Source organism: Pseudorasbora parva, chromosome 18, assembly GCF_024679245.1.
Source record: "Pseudorasbora parva isolate DD20220531a chromosome 18, ASM2467924v1, whole genome shotgun sequence".
Taxonomy (NCBI): Eukaryota; Metazoa; Chordata; class Actinopteri; order Cypriniformes; family Gobionidae; genus Pseudorasbora; species Pseudorasbora parva.
Window position 1 is genome coordinate 14674971 of NC_090189.1, and position 9765 is coordinate 14684735.

At 38.5% G+C, this 9765-nt stretch overlaps 1 protein-coding gene across 1 annotated transcript in view; it reads right to left on the reverse strand.

Annotated features, from left to right (window-relative positions):
* ehmt1b (euchromatic histone-lysine N-methyltransferase 1b) overlaps positions 1–9765 on the reverse strand; it is a 40460-nt gene extending 30695 nt beyond the window's left edge. Inside the window, exon 1 of the mRNA XM_067422722.1 lies at positions 9698–9765. Within this exon, the coding sequence (XP_067278823.1) occupies positions 9698–9718 (21 nt within the window). The 5' untranslated portion in view covers positions 9719–9765. The remainder of the gene's footprint in view (positions 1–9697) is intronic.

Genomic DNA, 9765 nt, shown 5'->3' on the forward strand with positions numbered 1-9765 from the left:
TGAGCTGCGCTTGTGTGCTACTAACAAACACAGAAGCTGGCGAAAGGGCGGTCTTTCGCTCGTCTTTTCGCTGGTCTCTCGGCTTTAGAGTTAAGCTTTTCTTTGAGAAAAGAACACACAACGGCACTGAAGTATTTCTTAAAAAGGGAAGATGTGTTCGCAGTTTTGCCGACCAGATACGGCGAAAGTTTAATCTTCACATGTTTACTAGCTTCAACTAGCTCCGCTTCACCTTCATTGCTCTGGTCGGATGTAGCGCTATCCAATTGCGTGCAGAGGGAGTTTGAAAGACAACCGTTTATCCCACCCCTCGGATTGAGCCCTGTCAATGGTGAGTTTTCAGACCAAACATCTTGATGTGGGTCTGGCTTGTCAGGCTACACGTCAGCTGGGACTTCATTAAAAATAAAGTTCAACCACACATTCCTAATATTAGGATCCGAAGCTTATGCAGTGACTATGTTCTTCCACAACCAGAAATAGCGCAATATCTTGCCATATTCTTCAGCATGTTATTGCTGCTAGCTAGAGTGATCCAAGAGAGTCAGTGGGTGGGGCTACTGAATTACATGTGCTTATTATTCTGTAGAGGCGGTATTTCGTCAGTCGACGACTTCAAGATGCGAACACGATTGTTTTTCTTTGACTAACAAGGATGCTTTCGGCTCTGAAACTTACAGGATCATTTTATATTACCATGACCTTGTATATATAAAAAGCTCAAGGGAAAGTTGATTTCTCAATTCATCACCCCTTTAAAACAGGTCAGATTAAATTAATGAAATTTTCCATTTTCAATTTCAATGTTTAGATGCATTTTTCGGGTAATTTCGATGTTTTGATAAAAAAATTATTTCAGTGCTTTGCCTCAACTACTCAACATAACGATATTGCCACAACCAATTTGGTACTATCTGCTTTTCCAACCCACAGATGACATCTCCAAGCCTCCAACACAGTTAGCTTGCATTTCCTGCATCATCACGTATCATCTCTCAAATCGCTGTTATGGTACTTTGATATCATACACTTATCGATCAGCGCAGCGTGTTGCTCACGTGAACAGCATCTGCTGCTGTAGAACTCGAACACGCTTTACTGTTTACAACTGTTGACAATAACTGGCTATAATGAAATTGTTGAAAAAGTAGTTATTTTTGTTTGTTTTAGTGCACAAAAAGTGTTCTCATTGCTTCATAAAATTAAATTTTAACCACTGCAGTCACATTGTCTGGCTATCACCAGACCAAGCTCAATTTAAGATTGAACATTGGTCTTGGAGTCTTGCTCTGTATCAAGGCTCAACAATTTTACCTCCTACCGACTAAAATCCAAAGTACTTCCAGACATGGCTTTTTAGATTTTGGAGGGTTAAAATCGCTTTCTCTGCTGCGGTCAAGTTGGGCTCTGCAATTTCTGCCATCTTCCATGCAAGACGGACTTTCAACTTTCAGCATTGACGCTGAGCCTGGGAGTGTGACTCCTGTAACCTGTCCCTGAACCCTCAGGCGCGCAAGCACGCCCACTCACAAAGCAGACAGCCACGCCTCTACTACCGCGGGCGTTTTTTCCCCAACTTTTTTTTAAAATTCGAATATTAATTTTCACCTTCGAAATTAGTTTATTTAAAATTATTCAAATATATATTCGAATTTAGAATATTCATTGACAGCCCTTCTCCAGGGTAGACTGGGTAAACCCAGCCTGGTCTGTCGGCGATTTGATTTCCTCCTTCAGCTCAGGCTGGAAACCTGTACATTCATTTATCCTGCTTCTGTCACACTTTTGTGGAAACCAATCAAAGACTGACTTAGCCACCTGGCGCTATTGGCGGGTTTAACTAGGGCTGTGATGAAAAAAAATCGATTCACCAATTCTGAATCGATTTTCATATTAATTTCTAAAGATCAATCTGTAACTCAGAGGATCGATTTAGTAATAGGCCTACATTTTCCCCATGAATTTTAATTTGCCGCGTCATTGAATTCACGCATGCGCGCGAGGTAGAAGGACATTAAAACAATGAACATGGCAGCTTTGAAAACTCCAGAAACGCAGCGGACAGAGAATACTAGGGTAGATAAACAAACTCAAGCCGAAGCTCTCTTCACTACGCCGTGCTGAAGAAGCGCCGCGGACAGACCTAGTTTTCCTCACTCTTTCTCTTCTCTTGTTCCACCGCAGTAAGAACCGCCGTGGACGGAGAATACTGTTAGACGAGGGAACTTGGGCTGCTGGATATGTCGAGAACACGGCTTACGTCACAGCCATTCTTCCTGCAGCGCTCTCTTACTGCCAAGGAAGTTGTAATGGCTGCCTTGTCATGACAGCGCGCACCCTCTCCACAGTGTGCGTTCGCTGACTAGAGCACCCTGGAAGGGGGATTGCTCTTTACAACCATCAATACTCCATTAATTTGCAGTTGAATGTCTATAATAATAGTATCAATATGTTGCATAACTACAGTCCTCTAATTCAGGTAACAGCTGGAAAAAATGCTTTCTTCAAAAACACTTATCTAAATCTCGAAGATCGGATCGGATCGAATTGAATAATGATAATCGATTCAAGACCTTGAGAATCGGAATCGAACCGATTCTTGAAATTTGAATCGAAACCCAGCCCTAGGTTTAACACAAAGACGGATAGAGAAGGATAGATCGGTGCCTGCTGATCACGCCTCTTCTGGTCTGATTGGTTGAAGGACTATCCAATTGCTTACAGAGTAATTTGAACTATGCCCATTTATCACGCCTCTTGTTCAGTAGAAAATACAGAGCAGACTCCCCAGACCAATGTTCACTTCAGTCTTATAAAAGATTAAGCTTAGTCTGGTGATAGCCAGACAAACATAGACTCGGTCCCAAATCTACGCAAGATGTCAGCGCTATATTTGGATGTTGGCTGCTTCACTTTTCTTGAGTGGAAGGTAGTGAAGACGTGTCATTCATATTTGTTTACGATCTATGGTCTTAACTGAAGAAAAAACCCTGCTGCATTGTCAAAACGCTCTCCAGCACTCCCAGCTAGGCGTTTTCAGCAGAGCTGGCTAAAAACGCATTGGTGGACAGGACACGGGTCTTAATGTTAATTCAAACAACAAAAGAAAAAGAGAAAATTCATTTACTGCTTCTGACTGAGCAACTTTACAAGTTTAACAAAAGATTCATCTATGAAAGTTGGCTAAAACTAGACTAAAACTAAAATAAAATTTTAATGGAAAGAATTAATTGAAACTTACTGTCAAAATTTTGCTTCAGAATTATGAAAAAATGAGTAGCCTCAATTGTAGTCAAACAATGGAAATGTTAACAGCCCTAGTGCCTTAACTTCCTGCTAAGTTAATGGCCCTGCTGACTCTCAGACAACATTACAGTTGGCAGTTGGTTGGCTGCCGGCAGTCAAACGTACAGCTTTCAAGTTTGCACCAAACATATCACATTCCAACAGGCCAAAGAGTTCAACTTCCATCTCAATCAATCACTAAAACAGGAACAAGACTTCTATAAATCTAGACATCACTGAATGTAACCCTTTTCAAGCAGTGACTTAAGAAATGAGTGGCTAAATGAAAGAAATATGGACAGGTGTTTCTAGTTTAAAACATCAGTCAAGTTTCAATCAAATTTTATCTAAATAGATTCCTCGAAAGCTTCATACATTACATTTGATACGTATCAGACATCAGCAAAAGAATAGCTTTCAATCAACCAAGGGTTTCAAGGCTGACTACAATGTGTGCTAGGTCTTTCTTTGACCAGACTCAAACAAGGGCAGTGCCACAACATTCATGACTCCATATATTGCTATACTATTTTTCTCAATATTATATACTTGTATATTATATATATTTAATATAAAATGTGCATTCACATAATGTCAATAATGAAGAAGCAGGTTATCTTACAAGGCAAAAATTCATTCAGAGCAGCAGAAAGATGGAATTCAGTGCCTGTTCAACGAGTGTACATCATTTAGTATTACATTTACATTTAGTAACTTAAAATATGGTTAAAGAAAAATCAATTGTGATCATTAGAAATCGTTGAAATCTCATGAAATCTTTATTTATTATTATTCCGCCATTGAAGTCTATGGCAGCCCATAGAACCGCTTGCAGGGAAGTTAGGCCATCCTTAAAAATATTTTGGTTTGCAGTAACAGTAAAAATCTTTTAAAAAAGGGTCGGTAGGTAGGTAAAAAATGTTTTTTTCAAATTTTAATGTAAAAAAAAAAAGTACATTTTTGGTGATGGTGATTACGTAGGTATGAATTTAAACTGACTGGGTCTTGAAGCCGTGCCTTCAGGCGCATAGGCTAATTGCAGGCTATATAGACCACAAACAAATTGAAATATTTGTCAAAAACATGTTTATTGCATAAATTTCAGGTGCATTCATTAAGAAAAGGTTCCAACCACCGCTAGCTGTCATTGACTCATAGCTGTCAACCCTCCCTTTTTTTCTGGGTTTCTCAGGTATTTTAGCTCTTTTCCCGCTGTCTTCCCGTTTTAGTATTTCCCAGTGATATGTAATGTATATGATATGTATATGTATTCGTATTTTTACGCTCGATTGTGTTAACTCAGAACACGCAACTATCTGTGTCTCTGAAGTTGCTTGCACTTGTTGCTAAACCAACGCATCTGGTGATATAGACTAGTGCATTTGAATATTAAAAAGATTTTTTTTTTTTATGAATTCAATTAATAAAGTAGCTATAACCTACTCTTTACTGGTAAATATTACAGTAAACAAACATCACAGACAATGGCAGAGCATTTTTTTCAGACGTTATTTTATTTTTGTAATATTATGTATTGTCTCTGTTTTTTTGAAGAGACACTGCCCCTCTTTCCTCCTTCTTGACTGCCTGATGAAAAAGGTTTAAAAATCGTGATTGTTTGGATTGTTTTTCCTGCCGTCGAGCCACAGCCATTCACTAAATCAGTGTTTCCCAAACTTTTTTCAGTCATGGCACCCTTTGAAAATGTTCTAATTTTGTGACACCCCCATACATATGTTACACTAGGGGTGTAATTGCTCACGGCTCGGTTTGTATCACGGTGGTGGCTGAGGAGATTCCCCCCTTCTATATGTAAAGCGCTTTGGGTGTCTAGAAAAGCGCTATAAAAATTTTATCAATTATTGTTATTTGCCATGCTCAGGGAAAGAAAGAACTACTGTCAAATAAAAATAACGAAAATAAGAACAAAAAACTTAAATACAAGCAGCAGCACAAATAAATACTATTGAGCAAAGATACTAATAAAATAAAGAATGCTTTTCAGATTTTTTCAGGTAGGTCTAACATTAGTTTTTAGGTAGAGAAATTGAATAAATGAATCAAGTGTAAAATAACTGCACATGTAACTGTTTAAATTAAAGATCAATCCTTATTAAAATTACAAAAGCTATTCAATCAAGAGTAGTGAGTGATGTCCTTATCTTTTGTTTGACAGACAGCAGTAAAGGCTACTGCCCCTAATACAGGGATATGCTCGTCTTTCTCGACTGTATACAGTTCACTTAAGGCATCAGACTATGTCTGCTTGGATACTCATCAAGATCGACATGTTGATATACTTTTTCTGTGAGTTTGTCCGTTGAAGCGCAAGACTTGAAGAACTCAAAATTTGCGCGCTGTGAGACGTGCGCGCGCTTTTGCACGAGCGCAGAGACAGATCTTCTCTCACTGCAGAGTTCTCATTCGCGTCTTCTGGCGAATATACTGGGTGATGACGGCGAAATGACTGGTCATATGGCAGCACTCGCATGCATTGAACACAATTTACAAAGATAGACCTTTTTGCCCACGGTTTTCTTTTATTATCGCTGTTGTAGTGTAGCCTATATCACTGAGGAGCCAGCACGTGTATCCATCGACAAAACCATACATAAAGCATTATTTTTCAAGTTACAACCAGTGCCGCCGCTCCCACCACGCGCTGCGGTCGAGCAAAACACACGCTACTCATAGCAACGCGTTATGACAACGATATTTCAGACTGACAGAGACAAGATAAACATGGCTTTCCGCCATTTGTTACTGTTTTGTACACGTTGTTATATTAATTATAATTCAAATTCTGTTTTATTGGCCACAATATAGTAATGATGAATGTTGAGAGGGGCACTTTTGATTAATTTTCAAAAAGGGCAGGGGCTCAAACCCCCAAAGCCCTCCCCTCTGCAGTGCACTTGCCTGGTGTGTGTAACGTGTCCATGGTCCTGACTCCTGTCACACAATGCGGCGAAATCTCCGACAGGGCTTTAATAGTCTAACGTTACAGTGAATGAGAGTATGAGCCGAAACGAACGCACGTGCAGGCCATAGCATAGACATCCGTTAACCTTAGTGTAAACATAGATGACGTCACGGGTTTTTCTATAAAATAAAGAACGTAGCCTTCGTTTGTATGTAGACCCAGGCAATTTATATATTTATAATACTTACCAAAATATATTTCATATTATTTTATTACTTTTGTATTAGTTGTTTGAAGAGTAAAAAAAGAAATTGGTCGGTCTTAATGCAAATTTACAACCGGCAAGTCGGTCGGACTAAAAGGAAAAAAAAAAAATTTTTTGAGTCGGCCCTAAATTGACAGGGTCGGTCGGGTTACGGCAAACAAGAATATTTTTAAGGATGGCCTTATGAAATTTGGTACACTCACTGATAGAGGCCAGTCCCAATAGTAACCACACCAAATTTGAAGTCTGTAAATCATTCCCTCTAGCGCCACCAACTGTCCAAAGTTTCAGTCATGTTTTGCTAATAACTTTTGAACCATAAGGGCTAGGAACAAAATAATATATTATTTCCTCTGCTTTCTTCTGATTCCTTGTCTCAAGCTGATTTGATTGCACTCTATGACATACATTTTCCAGCCATTTTGAATTAACCGAAAACCTACTTTTCCAAAGTCTTCCTAGGCCGTTGGTCCGATTTACACGAAAATTGAACCAGAACATCTTCAGACCATGCCGACAAAAAGTTATGGAATTCAAGTTGATTTGTCAAATCGTTTTTGATAAACACGTGAACAAATTTTATGTAGCAGTTGTAAAAATACACTTACGGCTAGGGCTGGGACAGTATGGATTTTTTCTTACCGCGGTTGAAAAACAAGAAAGTCCCGCAGTCCAGTGGTAAACTGCTTTTAAACCCGTGATGCCACGCCCCGTTGCAGGTCTTGTTGTGCGCGCGACACACACTAATCTTCTTCTATAGTTTGCTTTGTAAATTAAATCGAGTATAACTAATGCACGATTAAAGGGATAGTTCTCCCAAAAATAAGATTTTTTTTGTTTATCTGCTTAGCTCCAGGTCATCCAAGATGTGTGTTTGTTACTTCAGTAGAACACAAATGAAGTTTTTAATTCCAACTGTCGCAGTCGTATAATGCATGTCAATGTTAACATTTTAGAGTATGAAAGCTTTGAGAGTAAAACGTGTCTTCGTGTCTTAAGACATCAATGTGTTTTCAAGAGCTGCAGGTTTTAATACGGATTCGTATGTTTATGCTTTTTTACACTCAGTCTCATATTCTAAAATCTGACATGCATTAGTACTGGTACAGTGCAACGGTTAGAGTTAAACATCTTAATTTGTGTTCTACTGAAGAAACAAACACACCTACATCTTGGATGCCCTGGGGGTAAGCAGATAAACATCAAATTTTCATTTCTGGCTGAACTATCCCTTTAAATAAGTTGACTTAATGCCATGCATTTTATTTACACAATTACAGAAGACTGTAATAGCTCACCAAAAATGACCATTCTGTCATCATTTCCTCACTTTCATATCGTTCTAAAGACTTTCTGTGTTCTGTGGAACACAAATTAACATATTTTGAAGAATGTTGAGGTCAATACAACATTGGACACCACTGACTTTCATTTGATGGACAAAATAAATAAAAACATGACGACAATTTTTCACTTTTGGGTGAACTAGTCCTGTAATTGAAAATCAAAGTGTGAGGTTTCACTATCAGCCTAGCCACACAAGTGCCGATTTTTATTTATTTATTTATTTACACTTAACGCTTTATCCATCTTCCTAGACTTTATGCCAGTCCCCCCATGCAGATCAGTTGCTCAAGAAATAAAAGTAATTTAGAAACTTGAGTCAAACAATGGGTGCATCTTTGATGTCTCTGCAATGAAAATGCAATGGTGTTGGCTTAAAAACAGTATAATATCTGCATGGAACTTTCACATTAAAGCATTGCTTGACTTTCAATTTTAAATATTCAACACAAGAACACTCCAAGGAGAAACTCTCAATTGCCCATCTGTTTGATGTGTCAGTCAGGCAGAACATTTCTCCAACAAATCCTTGTATAATTTATGCACTTTACCTCATATCTTTCTACAACAGAAACTAGAAGATGTTGAAAAGGCCCAGTCTCAGGGCTCCCCCTGTCGGCGAACAAGTTAAATATCAAATATCTCTCCAAAAGATACACGAGAATGTGTTTCCTTAGTACTACATAGTGAGCATTATTTAAAAACCTGAACACCCTCCAGACAACAGATATAAAACGTCAATATTATCCAATACTTTGAATATCTGAATAAAACTAAACAATTTCTGAATACAAATTGCTATGAATAAAACATTACCCATAACCTGTCAAAACAAACAAAAAAATAATAAATACTAAAATCAATAGTAGTTTCATAATCACCGGAATTTCTATCATCATTTGGAAATAATCCTTAAATACTAGGAAGATCAGTCACTCAAAACGATTCTTAAATATGATCAGCACACATATTATATTGAAATAATTGTATCGGACATTTAAAATAATATCACAAGAGCTATAGGACTCCTGAAAGATTTTTAAAATGTAATTTTAATGTCTTAAGTGGTATTTTATTCGGTATTTATATAACGTTAACATTTTAGAATATGAGGGAAATACACATTCTGTAGGAAAGTGAACATTATTAGGGATTATAAATTCAATTGGAATTTTTAACGAGGGATATAACGTTAACAGTTTTCCAAAGAGCAAAGCAATGTTTAAATTCCTTTATGTAAACACTGGTAAGTTACATGAATATTCATTTTCAACACACAACACTATGTTGACAACTGCTTTTAGCGCCAAGTAGCCTTTAGCTACAGCTTCCTGCATGAAATACGCTGCAAACTACTGGTGTTGCTAAAATATTCCCAAACACAAGGGACAGGCTGATAGGTATTTGGCTGGTGGATGAATAGATGCGCTTATGGATGATGCACTATAATATAACAATATGCACTACCGCTCTATTTACAATAGCAACACAGAAGCATCTGAAGCCGGATGGTGCCCTGGAACCAGCATAACAACAATCACCTTGCCGTGTACAAAGAGCAAAGGCGACCTGTATTCAGGTTTCCAGGCAACAGCAGCCGCACTGCAAAAGGGGAGGCCGCCCCATTATTTTCTTTCACAAAGCTTCACGCGCACTCACTCGCACAAAAGCACCGAGTTTTCACACTGAAACGGACAGTCAGGCGGGCTCTTTGAAAGACTCGTGACGAAACCTGCCCGGGATAGCCGCTCAAAGCTTCAAACGGTCGCATAATGTGCCCTAAACGGTCTGTCAATCAGTCGTTGAGTAAAACTGGTAAAAACCGCATGATAACACAGATTAACAAAGTTAAAATGTAAGAATCGTTGCTCTGCTCCTACCTCAGTTTTCATTGAAGCCATGGCTCCTCAGCCTGAGACCCGCCCCCTTTCGCATACGTCACCAACTC